This window comes from Oncorhynchus mykiss, chromosome 2, assembly GCF_057628025.1.
Source record: "Oncorhynchus mykiss isolate SJ-2025 chromosome 2, ASM5762802v1, whole genome shotgun sequence".
Lineage (NCBI taxonomy): Eukaryota > Metazoa > Chordata > Actinopteri > Salmoniformes > Salmonidae > Oncorhynchus > Oncorhynchus mykiss.
Genome location: NC_143023.1, coordinates 99,955,862 through 99,974,802, shown reverse-complemented (window position 1 = coordinate 99,974,802; position 18,941 = coordinate 99,955,862). Strand labels below are relative to the sequence as shown.

At 50.4% G+C, this 18,941-nt stretch overlaps 1 protein-coding gene across 1 annotated transcript in view; it reads right to left on the bottom strand.

Moving 5' to 3' along the window:
* LOC110502581 (DNA-binding protein RFX7) overlaps positions 1 to 18,941 on the bottom strand; it is a 46,816-nt gene that overhangs the window by 25,029 nt on the left and 2,846 nt on the right. Inside the window, exons 2-6 of the mRNA XM_036934519.2 lie at positions 18,260 to 18,293; positions 15,729 to 15,814; positions 7,004 to 7,048; positions 6,688 to 6,810; positions 5,892 to 6,093 (exon numbers count right to left, since the gene is read on the bottom strand). Of these exons, the coding sequence (XP_036790414.2) occupies positions 5,892 to 6,093; positions 6,688 to 6,810; positions 7,004 to 7,048; positions 15,729 to 15,814; positions 18,260 to 18,293 (490 nt within the window). The remainder of the gene's footprint in view (positions 1 to 5,891; positions 6,094 to 6,687; positions 6,811 to 7,003; positions 7,049 to 15,728; positions 15,815 to 18,259; positions 18,294 to 18,941) is intronic.

The following is an 18,941-nucleotide window of genomic DNA, read 5'->3' as shown; positions in this document are numbered from 1 at the left end:
AACCCCGATGAAATGGAACTGACCCCAACCATGATGAAATGGAACTGACCCCAACCCTGAAGAAATGGAACTGACCCCAACCCTGACGAAATGGAACTGACCCCAACCCTGACGAAATGGTACTGACCCCAACCCCGATGAAATGGAACTGACCCCAACCCCGATTAAATGGAACTGACCCCAACCCTGAAGAACTGGGAACTGACCCCAACCCTGATGAAATGGAACTGACCCCAACCCCGACGAAATGGAACTGACCCCAACCCTGACGAAATGGAACTGGCCCCAACCCTGATGAAATGGAACTGACCCCAACCCCGATGAAATGGAACTGACAACAACCCCAATGAAATGGAACTGACCCCAACCCTGATGAAATGGAACTGACCCCAACCCCGATGAAATGGAACTGACCCCAACCCTGACGAAATGGAACTGACCCCAACCCTGATGAAATGGAACTGACCCCAACCCTGATGAAATGCAACTGACCCCAACCCTGACGAAATGCAACTGACCCCAACCCTGACAAAATGGTACTGACCCCAACCCCCTGAAATGGAACTGACCCCAACCATGATGAAATGGAACTGACCCCAACCCCGATGAAATGGAACTGACCCCAATCATGATGAAATGGAACTGACCCCAACCCCGATGAAATGGAACTGACCCCAACCATGATGAAATGGAACTGACCCCAACCCTGAAGAAATGGAACTGACCCCAACCCTGACGAAATGGAAATGACCCCAACCCTGACGAAATGGTACTGACCCCAACCCCGATGAAATGGAACTGACCCCAACCCTGACGAAATGGAACTGACCCCAACCCTGACGAAATGGAACTGACCCCAACCCCGACGAAATGGAACTGACCCCAACCCCGATGAAATGGAACTGACCCCAACCCTGATGAAATGGAACTGACCCCAACTCTGACGAAATGGAACTGACCCCAACTCTGACGAAATGGAACTGACCCCAACTCTGACGAAATGGAACTGACCCCAACCCTGACGAAATGGAACTGACCCCAACCCTGACGAAATGGAACTGACCCCAACCCCGACGAAATGGAACTGACCCCAACCCCGACGAAATGGAACTGACCCCAACCCCGACGAAATGGAACTGACCCCAACCCCGACGAAATGGAACTGACCCCAACCCTGACGAAATGGAACTGACCCCAACCCCGACGAAATGGAACTGACCCCAACCCCGATGAAATGGAACTGACCCCAACCCCGATGAAATGGAACTGACCCCAACCCCGATGAAATGGAACTGACCCCAACTCTGACGAAATGGAACTGACCCCAACCCTGACGAAATGGAACTGACCCCAGCCATGACGAAATGGAACTGACCCCAACCCTGACGAAATGGAACTGACCCCAGCCATGACGAAATGGAACTGACCCCAGCCATGACGAAATGGAACTGACCACAACCCTGACGAAATGGAACTGACCCCAACCCTGACGAAATGGAACTGACCCCAACCCTGACGAAATGGAACTGACCCCAACCCTGACGAAATGGAACTGACCCCAACCATGACGAAATGGAACAGACCCCAACCTGACGAAATGGAACTGACCCCAACCCTGACGAAATGAACTGACCCCAACCCTGATGAAATGGAACTGACCCCAACAAGATGAAATGGGAACTGACCCCAACCCTGATGAAATGGGAACTGACCCCAACCCTGATGAAATGGGAACTGACCCCAACCCTGATGAAATGGAAATGACCCCAATCCTGACGAAATGGAACTGACCCCAACCCTGACGAAATGAACTGACCCCAACCCTGACGAAATGGAACTGACCCCAGCCCCGATGAAATAGAACTGACCCCAACCCCGATGAAATGGAACTGACCCCAACCCCGATGAAATGGAACTGACCCCAACCCCGATGAAATGGAACTGACCCCAACCATGATGAAATGGAACTGACCCCAACCCCGATGAAATGGAACTGACCCCAACCATGATGAAATGGAACTGACCCCAACCCCGATGAAATGGAACTGACCCCAACCCCGACGAAATGGAACTGACCCCAACTCTGACGAAATGGAACTGACCCCAACCCCGATGAAATGTAACTGACCCCAACCCCGATGAAATGGAACTGACCCCAACCATGATGAAATGGAACTGACCCCAACCCTGACGAAATGGAACTGACCCCAACCCCGACGAAATGGAACTGACCCCAACCCTGACGAAATGGAACTGACCCCAACCACGACGAAATGGAACTGACCCCAACTCTGACGAAATGGAACTGACCCCAACCCTGACGAAATGGAACTGACCCCAACCCTGACGAAATGGAACTGACCCCAACCCTGACGAAATAGAACTGACCCCAACCCTGATGAAAGGGGAACTAACCCCAACCCCGATGAAATGGAACTGACCCCAACCCCGGTGAAATGGAACTGACCCCAACCCCGATGAAATGGAACTGACCCCAACCCCGACGAAATGGAACTGACCCCAACCCTGACGAAATGGAACTGACCCCAACCCTGACGAAATGGAACTGACCCCAACCCTGACGAAATGGAACTGACCCCAACCCTGACGAAATGGAACTGACCCCAACCCTGACGAAATGGAACTGACCCCAACCCTGACGAAATGGAACTGACCCCAACCATGACGAAATGGAACAGACCCCAACCCTGACGAAATGGAACTGACCCCAACCCTGACGAAATGAACTGACCCCAACCCTGATGAAATGGAACTGACCCCAACAAGATGAAATGGGAACTGACCCCAACCCTGATGAAATGGGAACTGACCCCAACCCTGATGAAATGGGAACTGACCCCAACCCTGATGAAATGGAAATGACCCCAATCCTGACGAAATGGAACTGACCCCAACCCTGACGAAATGAACTGACCCCAACCCTGACGAAATGGAACTGACCCCAGCCCCGATGAAATAGAACTGACCCCAACCCCGATGAAATGGAACTGACCCCAACCCCGATGAACTGGAACTGACCCCAACCCCGATGAAATGGAACTGACCCCAACCATGATGAAATGGAACTGACCCCAACCCCGATGAAATGGAACTGACCCCAACCATGATGAAATGGAACTGACCCCAACCCCGATGAAATGTAACTGACCCCAACCCCGATGAAATGGAACTGACCCCAACCATGATGAAATGGAACTGACCCCAACCCCGATGAAATGTAACTGACCCCAACCCCGATGAAATGGAACTGACCCCAACCATGATGAAATGGAACTGACCCCAACCCTGACGAAATGGAACTGACCCCAACCCCGACGAAATGGAACTGACCCCAACCCTGACGAAATGGAACTGACCCCAACCACGACGAAATGGAACTGACCCCAACTCTGACGAAATGGAACTGACCCCAACCCTGACGAAATGGAACTGACCCCAACCCTGACGAAATGGAACTGACCCCAACCCTGACGAAATAGAACTGACCCCAACCCTGATGAAAGGGGAACTAACCCCAACCCCGATGAAATGGAACTGACCCCAACCCTGATGAAATGGAACTGACCCCAACAAGATGAAATGGGAACTGACCCCAACCCTGATGAAATGGGAACTGACCCCAACCCTGATGAAATGGGAACTGACCCCAACCCTGATGAAATGGAAATGACCCCAATCCTGACGAAATGGAACTGACCCCAACCCTGACGAAATGAACTGACCCCAACCCTGACGAAATGGAACTGACCCCAGCCCCGATGAAATAGAACTGACCCCAACCCCGATGAAATGGAACTGACCCCAACCCCGATGAAATGGAACTGACCCCAACCCCGATGAAATGGAACTGACCCCAACCATGATGAAATGGAACTGACCCCAACCCCGATGAAATGGAACTGACCCCAACCATGATGAAATGGAACTGACCCCAACCCCGATGAAATGTAACTGACCCCAACCCCGATGAAATGGAACTGACCCCAACCATGATGAAATGGAACTGACCCCAACCCCGATGAAATGGAACTGACCCCAACCCCGATGAAATGGAACTGACCCCAACCATGATGAAATGGAACTGACCCCAACCCTGACGAAATGGAACTGACCCCAACCCCGACGAAATGGAACTGACCCCAACCCTGACGAAATGGAACTGACCCCAACCACGACGAAATGGAACTGACCCCAACTCTGACGAAATGGAACTGACCCTAACCCTGACGAAATGGAACTGACCCCAACCCTGACGAAATGGAACTGACCCCAACCCTGACGAAATAGAACTGACCCCAACCCTGATGAAAGGGGAACTAACCCCAACCCCGATGAAATGGAACTGACCCCAACCCCGGTGAAATGGAACTGACCCCAACCCCGATGAAATGGAACTGACCCCAACCCCGACGAAATGGAACTGACCCCAACCCTGACGAAATGGAACTGACCCCAACCCTGACGAAATGGAACTGACCCCAACCCTGACGAAATGGAACTGACCCCAACCCTGACGAAATGGAACTGACCCCAACCCTGACGAAATGGAACTGACCCCAACCCTGACGAAATGGAACTGACCCCAACCCTGACGAAATGGAACTGACCCCAACCCTGACGAAATGGAACTGACCCCAACTCCGACGAAATGGAACTGACCCCAACTCTGACGAAATGGAACTGACCCCAACCCTGATGAAATGGAACTGACCCCAACCCTGATGAAATGGAACTGACCCCAACCCCGATGAAATGGAACTGACCCCAACCCCGACGAAATGGAACTGACCCCAACCACGACGAAATGGAACTGACCCCAACCACGACGAAATGGAACTGACCCCAACTCTGACGAAATGGAACTGACCCCAACCCTGACGAAATGGAACTGACCCCAACCCTGACGAAATGGAACTGACCCCAACCCTGACGAAATGGAACTGACCCCAACCCTGACGAAATGAACTGACCCCAACCCCGACGAAATGGAACTGACCCCAACCCCGATGAAATGGAACTGACCCCAACCCCGATGAAATGGAACTGACCCCAACCCCGATGAAATGGAACTGACCCCAACCCCGATGAAATGGAACTGACCCCAACCCTGATGAAATGGAACTGACCCCAACCCCGATGAAATGGAACTGACCCCAACCATGATGAAATGGAACTGACCCCAACCCCAATGAAATGGAACTGACCCCAACCATGATGAAATGGAACTGACCCCAACCCTGATGAAATGGAACTGACCCCAACCCAGATGAAATGGAACTGACCCCAACCATGATGAAATGGAACTGACCCCAACCCTGACGAAATGGAACTGACCCCAACCCTGATGAAATGGAACTGACCCCAACTCTGACGAAATGGAACTGACCCCAACTCTGACGAAATGGAACTGACCCCAACCCTGATGAAATGGAACTGACCCCAACCCTGATGAAATGGAACTGACCCCAACCCTGATGAAATGGAACTGACCCCAACCCTGATGAAATGGGAACCGACCCCAACCCTGATGAAATGGAAATGACCCCAATCCTGATGAAATGGAACTGACCCCAACCCTGATGAAATGGAACTGACCCCAACTCTGACGAAATGGAACTGACCCCAACCCTGACGAAATGGAACTGACCCCAACCCTGACGAAATGGAACTGACCCCAACCCTGACGAAATGGAACTGACCCCAACCCTGATGAAATGGAACTGACCCCAACCTTGATGAAATGGAACTGACCCCAACCATGATGAAATGGAACTGACCCCAACTCTGAAATCTACATGTACTTGTTCTGAAATGATTATGGTCACTTCCTGGCAACAACAAAAAAAAAACAACCCATCATGTAAACTTACCCCGACGCCTGATTTTTGTAAGTCCAGGTTGGGCAGAGAAGGCATGTGAACAAAAGCTTTCTTCCTCAGTCCACTATAACAGTATTTAGATTTGCCTCTCATGCCCAGGCGGCGAGCCTTCATGTTGGGAAACACGTTCTTCATGATCTTTCCAAAGTCTGCAGCACTCAGTGGGTGGTAGGCAAGACTGTCACAGTAGCTCCTGAAACACATTCACCACATGGTAGACATGGCTTGTATTAAACCAATACGATCTGTACATGTTGAGTTGTTCCTAACCACTGTGCTCTGCCCCTGCATTGCTTGCCATCTCTGAGGGTTTTAGGCTGATGTGAAAAGGGCTTTATAAAATACATTTGATTGACAGAAAGAAACACACTAAAGTTAGATGATTCTCTAGTGAATATAAGATAAACAAATATAATAAATGTAAACATGGCAAATAAACCTAAAACTTTTTTGAACTAGAACTTGGGAGGATTTTTTTCCTATCGACGATTTTGGCACAAGGCACATTCATCAATCCATTCCTTCAACCGGACAAACCACTACTAATAGACTCAACGGCCGCTGTCCCAGACACAGTCCAGGAAGCACTTTCGATGGAGATTCTGTACTGAGAACCCAGGTAGGGTTGCCAAATTCCAGTACCTTTCCTCAAAAAATACCCAGCTTTTCCAGAAATCCTGGTTGGAGGATTTAAGATTGTTTTACTTTATTCCTTTTTGATTCCTGGAATCTTCTAACCAGGATTTCTGGAAAACCTTTTTTAACCCTATGTACAGACCATACTCACTTGTACTCGTCGTACACCTCTTGCTTTGGCAGTGATGTCTCAGGGTGCTCCTCTAGGTGATTGCGGATCCAGTTGAAAGCGTACATCTGCTGTGTTCGGCTGGACGACATGCCACTGTGGTCACTGAAACGGGTTGAAGTTACAACGACACAAACAGGTTAGTGGTGAAACAACCCTCCAAACTGAAAACGGTCTTCTGACGTGTTTGACCTTAGAGAAAAAAACATCGCCAGTTTGGTTTGGATTTCTTTCAGGGAATAGTGTGTGTGTGTGTGTGTGTGTGTGTGTGTGTGTGTGTGTGTAATGTAGTAAGTACCATAGTCCCGGAGTGGAGGCTCTCTGGTTCTCAGTCCTAGCGATGCTGCGGTGTTGAAGAGTTGAGGGTGACGGATAGATAAAGATGGCGTAACAAATTCAGAACACGGAAAGCTGGATATAATAGCAAATCAATCGTTATACTGGTATCGCTTCATCATCGTACAAATAAACATAACCCTAACCACAATACAGAGAGTGCAGTGTTGAATATTGATGCAAAGGAATTGTGGATAAAGTTTTTTTTCTCTCGAATGAATGCGTCCTGCTTGTAGAGCCCTGCACGAGAATTCATTTTAAGCCCCGCCCACCCATGCCTGGGAAGTTCAGACCATACCCTACCCATGCCTGGGAAGTTCAGGCCATACCCCACCCATGCCTGGGAAGTTCAGGCCATACCCCACCCATGCCTGGGAAGTTCAGGCCATACCCTACCCATGCCTGGGAAGTTCAGACCATACCTTACCCATGCCTGGGAAGTTCAGACCATACCCTACCCATGCCTGGGAAGTTCAGACCATACCCTACCCATGCCTGGGAAGTTAAGACCATACCCCACCCATGCCTGGGAAGTTCAGACCATACCCTACCCATGCCTGGGAAGTTCAGGCCATACCCCACCCATGCCTGGGAAGTTCAGACCATACCCCACCCATGCCTGGGAAGTTCAGGCCATACCCCACCCATGCCTGGGAAGTTCAGGCCATACCCTACCCATGCCTGGGAAGTTCAGACCATACCTTACCCATGCCTGGGAAGTTCAGACCATACCCTACCCATGCCTGGGAAGTTCAGACCATACCCTACCCATGCCTGGGAAGTTCAGACCACACCCTACCCATGCCTCGGAAGTTCATGCCTGGGAAGTTCATACCTTACCCATGCCTGGGAAGTTCAGACCATACCCTACCCATGCCTGGGAAGTTCAGACCATCCCCTACCCATGCCTGGGAAGTTCAGACCATACCCCACCCATGCCTGGGAAGTTCAGGCCATACCCTACCCATGCCTGGGAAGTTCAGACCATACCTTACCCATGCCTGGGAAGTTCAGACCATACCCTACCCATGCCTGGGAAGTTCAGACCATACCCTACCCATGCCTGGGAAGTTCAGACCATACCCTACCCATGCCTGGGAAGTTCAGGCCATACCCTACCCATGCCTGGGAAGTTCAGGCCATACCCTACCCATGCCTGGGAATGTCAGGCCATACTCCACCCATGCCTGGGAAGTTCAGGCCATACCCCACCCATGCCTGGGAAGTTCAGGCCATACCCTACCCATGCCTGGGAAGTTCAGACCATACCTTACCCATGCCTGGGAAGTTCAGACCATACCCTACCCATGCCTGGGAAGTTCAGACCATACCCTACCCATGCCTGGGAAGTTCAGACCATACCCTACCCATGCCTGATTACTTCTGTCAAATTTAAGGCCCTGCCCGAAATTTGAAATAACTTCCTCTTTTAGTAAAACCATGAGCTGCTGCTCTCTGTCTGTCACTAGCTCCCTGCGCGCAGCTCGCTCGCTCTGCATGCGCTCTGCTCATGGCGGCTCTGAGTCTGTGAGTAACCATAGCACCGGCTCCGCTTGGGCTCTGCTCTGCTCAACGAAGAGACACCAGAAAGCAGTTAGCTACTTTTCATTACTCTGACAAAAAAAGATGATCTCTCCTGTCTTGTATTTGATGAGGTTGAAGCGCTTCTGACACCATGTTATGATCTTAGTCAGATGGGACTGTACTGCAGCAGCAGAGCCAGAGAAAATGGCTCAGCTTCAAAATGTTACCCTAGTTAATGATGAGACAACAGACCCTACCGTACCCTAGTTAATGATGAGACAACAGACCCTACCGTACCCTAGTTATTGATGAGACAACAGACCCTACCGTACCCTAGTTAATGATGAGACAACAGACCCTACCGTACCCTAGTTAATGATGAGACAACAGACCCTACTGTACCCTAGTTAATGATGAGACAACAGACCCTACCGTACCCTAGTTAATGATGAGACAACAGACTCTACCGTACCCTAGTTAATGATGAGACAACAGACCCTACTGTACCCTAGTTAATGATGAGACAACAGACCCTACCGTACCCTAGTTAATGATGAGACAACAGACCCTACAGTACCCTAGTTACTGATGAGACAACAGACCCTACCGTACCCTAGTTAATGATGAGACAACAGACCCTACCGTACCCTAGTTATTGATGAGACAACAGACCCTACCGTACCCTAGTTATTGATGAGACAACAGACCCTACCGTACCCTAGTTAATGATGAGACAACAGACCCTACCGTACCCTAGTTATTGATGAGACAACAGACCCTACTGTACCCTAGTTATTGATGAGACAACAGACCCTACCGTACCCTAGTTATTGATGAGACAACAAACCCTACAGTACCCTAGTTATCGATGAGACAACAGACCCTACCGTACCCTAGTTATCGATGAGACAACAGACCCTACCGTACCCTAGTTATCGATGAGACAACAGACCCTACCGTACCCTGGTTAATGATGAGACAACAGGCCCTACTGTACCCTAGTTAATGATGAGACAACAGACCCTACTGTACCCTAGTTATCGATGAGACAACAGACCCTACCGTACCCTAGTTATCGATGAGACAACAGACCCTACCGTACCCTAGTTATCGATGAGACAACAGACCCTACCGTACCCTAGTTATCGATGAGACAACAGACCCTACCGTACCCTGGTTAATGATGAGACAACAGGCCCTACCGTACCCTAGTTAAAAATGAGACAACAGACCCTACCGTACCCTAGTTAATGATGAGACAACAGACCCTACCGTACCCTAGTTAATGATGAGACAACAGACCCTACCGTACCCTAGTTAATGATGAGACAACAGACCCTACCGTACCCTAGTTATTGATGAGACAACAGACCCTACCCGATCCTAGTTATCGATGAGACAACAGACCCTACCCGGTCCTAGTTATCGATGAGACAACAGACCCTACCGTACCCTAGTTAATGATGAGACAACAGACCCTACCGTACCCTAGTTATTGATGAGACAACAGACCCTACCATTCCCTAGTTATTGATGAGACAACAGACCCTACCCGGTCCTAGTTATCGATGAGACAACAGACCCTACCCGGTCCTAGTTATCGATGAGACAACAGACCCTACCGTACCCTAGTTAATGATGAGACAACAGACCCTACCGTACCCTAGTTATTGATGAGACAACAGACCCTACCGTACCCTAGTTATTGATGAGACAACAGACCCTACCGTACCCTAGTTAATGATGAGACAACAGACCCTACCATACCCTAGTTAATGATGAGACAACAGACCCAGCTTCAATGGTAAATGGTCCTGTATGGCTCAGTTGGTAGAGCAAGGCCCTTACAATGCCTGGACTGTGGGTTTGATTCCAGGGGGATACTGTCAGGTGCGTGAATGAGGACCCAAAAGCGAATTAACAAAACAGAGTTTCTTTAATGATGAAACACACGTAGGCTCAGATGGACAGGCAGATTCCGACAGGACAGGACAAGGTTAGATGAACAGGCAGATTCCGACAGGACAGGACAAGGTTAGATGAACAGGCAGATTCCGACAGGACAGGACAAGGTTAGATGAACAGGCAGATTCCGACAGGACAGGACAAGGTTGCAGCAAACACGACGATAGTCTGGTTCAGGCATGAATAACACAAACGAGAATCCGACAAAGACAGAAGCAGAAAGAGAGAGAGATATAGAGACCTAATCAGAGGGAAAAAGGGAACAGGTGGGAAAAGGGGTGAACGAGGTAGTCAGAGAAGACAAGGGACAGCTGGGGGAAAGAGGGGAAGAAAAGGTAACCTAGTACGACCAGCAGAGGGAGACAGGGTGAAGAGAAAGGACAGAAACAAGACACAACATGACAATACATGACAGTACCCCCCCACTCACCGAGCGCCTCCTGGCGCACTCAAGGAGGAAACCTGGCGGCAACGGAGGAAATCATCGATCAGCGAACGGTCCAGCACGTCCCGAGAGGGAACCCAACTCCTCTCCTCAGGACCGTACCCCTCCCAATCCACTAGGTACTGATGACCACGGCCCCGAGGACGCATGTCCAAAATCTTACGGACCCTGTAGATAGGTGCGCCCTCGACAAGGATGGGGGGGGGGGGGGGGGGGGAAGACGAGCGGGGGCGCGAAGAACGGGCTTAGCACAGGAGACATGGAAGACCGGGTGGACGCGACGAAGATATCGCGGAAGAAGAAGTCGCACTGCGACAGGATTAATGACCTGAGAAATACGGAACGGACCAATGAACCGCGGGGTCAACTTGCGAGAAGCCGTCTTAAGGGGAAGGTTCTGAGTGGAGAGCCAAACTCTCTGACCGCGACAATATCTAGGACTCTTAGTTCTACGCTTATTAGCAGCTCTCACAGTCTGCGCCCTATAACGGCAAAGTGCAGACCTGACCCTCTTCCAGGTGCGCTCGCAACGTTGGACAAAAGCCTGAGCGGAGGGGACGCTGGACTCGGCGAACTGAGATGAGAACAACGGAGGCTGGTACCCGAGGCTACTCTGAAAAGGAGATAGCCCGGTCGCAGACGAAGGAAGCGAGTTGTGGGCGTATTCTGCCCAGGGGAGCTGTTCTGACCAAGACGCAGGGTTACGAAAAGAAAGACTGCGTAAGATGCGACCAATAGTCTGATTGGCCCGTTCTGCTTGACCGTTAGACTGGGGGTGAAAGCCGGAAGAGAGACTGACGGAAGCCCCAATCAAACGGCAAAACTCCCTCCAAAATTGAGACGTGAATTGCGGACCTCTGTCCGAAACGACGTCTGACGGAAGGCCATGAATTCTGAAAACATTCTCGATGATGATTTGTGCTGTCTCTTTAGCAGAAGGAAGCTTAGCAAGGGGAATGAAATGAGCCGCTTTAGAGAACCTATCGACAACCGTAAGAATAACAGTCTTCCCCGCTGACGAAGGCAGTCCGGTGACAAAATCTAAGGCGATGTGAGACCACGGTCGAGAGGGAATGGGAAGCGGCCTGAGACGGCCGGCAGGAGGGGAGTTACCGGACTTAGTCTGCGAGCAGACCGAACAAGCAGCCACGAAACGACGCGTGTCATGCTCCCGGGTGGGCCACCAAAAACGCTGGCGAATGGAAGCAAGCGTACCCCGAACGCCAGGGTGGCCGGCTAACTTGGCAGAGTGAGCCCACTGAAGAACGGCCAGACGAGTAGGAACGGGAACGAAAAGAAGGTTCCTAGGACAAGCGCGCGGCGACGGAGTGTGAGTGAGTGCTTGCTTTACCTGCCTCTCAATTCCCCAGACAGTCAACCCGACAACACGCCCCTCAGGGAGAATCCCCTCGGGGTCAGTGGAGGCTACTGAAGAGACGAGATAAAGCATCAGGCTTGGTGTTCTTAGAGCCCGGACGATAAGAAATCACGAACTCGAAACGAGCGAAAAACAGCGCCTGACGCGCATTAAGTCGTTTGGCAGAACGGATGTACTCAAGGTTCCTATGGTCAGTCCAAACGACAAAAGGAACGGTCGCCCCCTCCAACCACTGTCGCCATTCGCCTAGGGCTAAGCGGATGGCGAGCAGTTCGCGGTTTCCCACATCATAGTTACGTTCCGACGGCGACAGGCGATGAGAAAAATACGCGCATGGGTGGACCTTGTCGTCAGAGAGGGAGCGCTGAGAAAGAATGGCTCCCACGCCCACCTCTGACGCGTCAACCTCGACAACGAACTGTCTAGAGACGTCAGGTGTAACAAGGATAGGAGCGGATGTAAAACGATTCTTGAGGAGATCAAAAGCTCCCTGGGCGGAAACGGACCACTTAAAGCACATCTTGACAGAAGTAAGGGCTGTGAGAGGAGCTGCCACCTGACCGAAATTACGGATGAAACGACGATAGAAGTTTGCGAAGCCGAGAAAGCGCTGCAGCTCGACGCGTGACTTAGGGACGGGCCAATCAATGACAGCTTGGACCTTAGCGGGATCCATCTTAATGCCTTCAGCGGAAATAACAGAACCGAGAAATGTGACGGAGGAGGCATGAAAAGTGCACTTCTCAGCCTTCACAAAAAGACAATTCTCTAAAAGGCGCTGGAGGACACGTCGAACGTGCTGAACATGAATCTGGAGTGACGGTGAAAAAATCAGGATATCGTCAAGGTAAACGAAAACAAAGATGTTCAGCATGTCTCTCAGGACATCATTGACTAATGCCTGAAAGACAGCTGGAGCGTTAGCGAGGCCGAAAGGAAGAACCCGGTATTCAAAGTGCCCTAACGGAGTGTTAAACGCCGTCTTCCACTCGTCCCCCTCCCTGATGCGCACGAGATGGTAAGCGTTACGAAGGTCCAACTTAGTGAAAAACCTGGCTCCCTGCAGGATCTCGAAGGCTGAAGACATAAGAGGAAGCGGATAACGATTCTTCACTGTTATGTCATTCAGCCCTCGATAATCTATGCAGGGGCGCAGAGACCCGTCCTTCTTCTTGACAAAAAAAAACCCCGCTCCGGCGGGAGAGGAGGAGGGGAATATGGTACCGGCGTCAAGAGCTACAGACAAATAATCTTTGAGAGCCTTACGTTCGGGAGCCGACAGAGAGTATAGTCTACCCCGGGGGGGAGTGGTTCCCGGAAGGAGATCAATACTACAATCATACGACCGGTGTGGAGGAAGAGAGGTGGCCCTGGACCGACTGAACACCGTGCGCAGATCGTGATATTCCTCCGGCACCCCTGTCAAATCACCAGGCTCCTCCTGTGAAGAAGAGACAGAGGAAACAGGAGGGATAGCAGACATTAAACATTTCACATGACAAGAGACGTTCCAGGAGAGGATAGAATTACTAGACCAATTAATAGAAGGATTATGACAAACTAGCCAGGGATGGCCCAAAACAACAGGTGTAAAAGGTGAACGAAAAATTAAAAAAGAAATGGTTTCGCTATGATTACCAGAGACAGTGAGGGTTAAAGGTAGCGTCTCACGCTGAATCCTGGGGAGAGGACTACCATCCAAGGCGAACAAGGCCGTGGGCTCCCTTAACTGTCTGAGAGGAATGTCATGTTCCCGAGCCCAGGTCTTGTCCATAAAACAGCCCTCCGCCCCAGAGTCTATCAAAGCACTGCAGGAAGCTGACGAACCGGTCCAGCGTAGATGGACCGACAAGGTAGTGCAGGATCTTGAAGGAGAGACAGGAGTAGTAGCGCTCACCAGTAGCCCTCCGCTTACTGACGAGCTCTGGCCTTTTACTGGACATGAAGTGACAAAATGACCAGCGGAACCGCAATAGAGACAGAGGCGGTTGGTGATTCTCCGTTCCCTCTCCTTAGTCGAGATGCGGATACCTCCCAGCTCAGCACCCGAGCCGGCAGAGGAAGATGGTAGTGATGCGGAGAGGGGGGCAACGGAGAACGCGAGCTCCTTTCCACGAGCTCGGTGACGAAGATCAACCCGTCGCTCAATGCGAATAGCGAGTTCAATCAAGGAATCCACGCTGGAAGGAACCTCCCGGGAGAGAATCTCATCCTTTACCTCTGCGCGGAGACCCTCCAGAAGACGAGCGAGCAAAGCCGGCTCGTTCCAGCCACTGGAGGCAGCAAGAGTGCGAAACTCAATAGAGTAGTCTGTTATGGATCGATTACCTTGACATAGGGAAGACAGGACCCTGGAAGCTTCCTCCCCAAAAACAGAACGATCAAAAACCCGTATCATCTCCTCCTTAAAGTCCTGATACTGGTTAGTACACTCAGCCCTTGCCTCCCAGATTGCCGTGCCCCACTCACGAGCCCGTCCAGTAAGGAGAGATATGACGTAGGCGATACGAGCTGTGCTCCTGGAGTAAGTGTTGGGCTGGAGAGAAAACACAATATCACACTGGGTGAGGAACGAGCGGCATTCAGTGGGCTCCCCAGAGTAACACGGCGGGTTATTGATTCTGGGCTCCGGAGATTCGAAAGCCCTGGAAGTGGCCGGTGGATCGAGGCGGAGATGGTGAACCTGTTCTGTGAGGTTGGAGACTTGGGCGGCCAGGGTCTCAACGGCATGTCGAGCAGCAGACAATTCCTGCTCGTGTCTGCCTAGCATCGCTCCCTGGATCTCGACGGCAGAGTGGAGAGGATCCGAAGTCGCTGGGTCCATTCTTGGTCGGATTCTTCTGTCAGGTGCGTGAATGAGGACCCAAAAGCGAATTAACAAAAAAGAGTTTCTTTAATGATGAAACACACGTAGGCTCAGATGGACAGGCAGATTCCGACAGGACAGGACAAGGTTAGATGAACAGGCAGATTCCGACAGGACAGGACAAGGTTGCAGCAAACACGACGATAGTCTGGTTCAGGCATGAATAACACAAACGAGAATCCGACAAAGACAGAAGCAGAAAGAGAGAGAGATATAGAGACCTAATCAGAGGGAAAAAGGGAACAGGTGGGAAAAGGGGTGAACGAGGTAGTCAGAGAAGACAAGGGACAGCTGGGGGAAAGAGGGGAAGAAAAGGTAACCTAGTACGACCAGCAGAGGGAGACAGGGTGAAGAGAAAGGACAGAAACAAGACACAACATGACAATACATGACAGATACAAAACATTTAGTCACCTTGGGATAAAAGCATCTGCAACATGACATATATATATATATATAATATATATATTATTAACAAATGAGAGAAAAAGGAAAAAACAAGAAGTTACCTTTTATCATTGCCATTGCTGGGACCAGAAGGCAACTTCAAGTAGAGGTAGAGTTTTTCGATGTCTGTAAACTTCTCAACATCTTGCTGTAAAATGAGAGGTAGTAGAGAAAAGGTAAACAAAACATTTAGTACTAACATACTATATTGCTATGACCATGGGAACCAACCTGCTTCACTGTTGCCAGTTACTACCTCCTTTAGTGGAATGTACTGCTTGTAGTTTCAGGTAAGTGCCAAAATAAAGGAAACTCCAACATTAGAGTGTCTTAATAGGGTGTTGGGGGGCCACTACGAGCCGCCAGAACAGATTCAATGCTCATTGACATGGATTCCACAAGTGTCTGGAACTCTATTGGAGGGATGAGACACCATTCTTCCAAGAGAAATTGCATAATTTGGTGATTTGTTGATGGTGGTGGAAAACGCCGTGTCAGGCACCTCTGCAGTATCTCGGCAGGTAGCCTAGTGGTTAGCGCGTTGGCCCAGTAACCAAAAGGTTGCTAGATCAAATCCCTGAACTGACAAGGTAAACATCTGTTGTTGGGGGCATTGTCATCCGACAGGGCCATAACCACGGTAGCCAAAATAATTGACTTCCCAGCTATTTTTATACATGACCCGAAGCATGATGGGATGTTAATTGTTCAATTAACCCAGGAACCACACCTGTGTGGAAGCACCTGCTTTCAATATAATTTGTGAGTGTTGCCAGTTACCTGTCAGTCTTTCTAGATAAGACTGATGTCATGTAAATGTGGCTATTATGATAATCAAAACACTACACATGTTGCTGGCTCACTTGTTAGCCGTAGCCCGCTGGTTAGCCGTCGCCCGCTTGTTAGCCGTCGCCCTCTTGTTAGCCGTCGCCCGCTTGTTAGCCGTTGTTAGCCATCGCCCGCTTGTTAGCCCTCGCCCTCTTGTTAGCCGTCGCCCGCTTGTTAGCCGTCGCCCGCTTGTTAGCCGTCGCCCTCTTGTTAGCCGTCGCCTTCTTGTTAGCCGTCGCCCTCTTGTTAGCCCTCGCCCGCTTGTTAGCCGTCGCCCGCTTGTTAGCCGTCGCCCTCTTGTTAGCCCTCGCCCTCTTGTTAGCCGTCGCCCGCTTGTTAGCCGTCGCCCTCTTGTCAGCCGTCGCCCTCTTGTCAGCCGTCGCTCACTTGTTAGCCGTTGTTAGCCATCGCCCGCTTGTTAGCCGTTGTTAGCCGTCGCCCGCTTGTTAGCCGTTGTTAGCCGTCGCCTGCTTGTTAGCCGTCGGCCGCTTGTTAGCCATCTACCGCTTGTTAGCCGTCGCCCCCTTGTTAGCCGTTGTTAGCCGTCGCCCGCTTGTTAGCCGTTGTTAGCCGTCGCCTGCTTGTTAGCCGTTGTTAGCCGTTGCCCGCTTGTTAGCCGTCGCCTGCTTGTTAGCCATCTACCGCTTGTTAGCCGTCGCCCCCTTATTAGCCGTTGTTTGCCGTCTCCCGCTTGTTAGCCGTTGTTAGCCGTTGCCCGCTTGTTAGCCGTCGCCTGCTTGTTAGCCATCTACCGCTTGTTAGCCGTCGCCCCCTTATTAGCCGTTGTTTGCCGTCTCCCGCTTGTTAGCCGTCTCCCGCTTGTTAGCCATTGTTAGCCGTCGCCCGCTTGTTAGCCGTCGCCCGCCACAATTTAGGCTAGTCTATAGTCTTTCATTCTATTATGATTGGCACAAGTAGGTCATACATATTAAATGGGTCATCATATCAGTTATGCTTATTACCAGGATTGTGTTCATTAAGCACCCAAATGGACCGACATTGTAAGGAACTACCTGGACTTGTCCAATAAGAATCTAATGTTTTTTGCATTTCGTTGAAACACCACTTTGCTTTGGTTGTGCCCTGATGAACACGACCCAGGTTAAGACTTTGTGTCTGATGATGACACAGCGTAACATGATCAAGCCAACACCAGACCAGACAGAGACATGACAGAATCTTAGCACAGCCACTCATTACTCTGAGACACGGGGTGACAGGTTGAACAGACCAGACAGAGAGACTCTCTGTCACGCTCTCTAAGTTGACACAGACAAGCTACTGTAGATATAATAATAATAACACATTCAGTGATCCCTTCAGGGTTGGGGTCAATTCCATTTCAATTACAGTGAATCCAGAAAGTAAACCAAATTCCAATTCTAATACCAAAATGTCTTCATTGAAAAGCATTAAAAATCATTTGAAATTTTAGTGTCCTTCCTGAATTGGAATTTAAATGGAATTGACACCAAACTTCGATAGCTTTATCAGCCTTATGACATTATGAAGGCTCATAACTACATGCTTATAACCTGCATTATAACGGCGTCATTTAGATAAAGTGTTACTGAAACACAGTTGTACTAGCAATTTCTGGTATTTCTATGCCATATTCTTCAAAAACCCACAAGGAAATCTAAAGTATCACTAGTTTGGTGCATTCTGGTAGATGTGCACCTTTAAACTAGTCTAAAGTCTTGTTTTTTCACTCTGCATCTAAGACATAAGCTGATATCTATCTATGGCAATCACAATTACTCACCAATATGTTGTCCACTTTTGACTGGACAGATTTGCTACAATGAGAGAGAGAGAGAAAAATAGAGAGAGAGAGAGAGAGAGAGAAGGGGGGGGAATAGAGAGAGAGAGAGAGAGAGGGGGGGGAATAGAGAGAGAGAGAGAGAGAGAGAGAGAGAGAGAGAGAGAGAGAGAGAAGGGGGAGAGAGGGGGGAATAGAGAGAGAGAGAGGGAGAGAGAGAGAGAAGGGGGGAGAGGGGGGGAATAGAGAGAGAGAGAGAGAGAGAGAGAGAGAGAGAGAGAGAGAAGGGGGGAGGGGGGAATATAGAGAGAGAGGGGGAGAGAGAAAGGGAGAGAGAGAGAGAGAGAGAGAGAGAGAGAAGGGGGGGAGAGGGGGGAATATAGAGAGAGAGAGGGGGAGAGAGAGAGAAGGGGGGAGGGGGGAATATAGAGAGAGAGAGGGGAGAGAGAAAGGGAGAGAGAGAGAGAATGGGGGAGGGGGGAATATAGAGAGAGAGAGGGGAGAGAGAAAGGGAGAGAGAGAGAGAAGGGGGGGAAGAGGGGGGAATATAGAGAGAGAGGGGGGAGAGAGAGAGAAGGGGGGAGGGGGGAATATAGAGAGAGAGAGGGGGAGAGAGAATGGGGGGGGATAGAGAGAGAGAGAGAGAGAGAGAGAGAGAGAGAGAGAGAGAGGGAGAGAGAAAGGG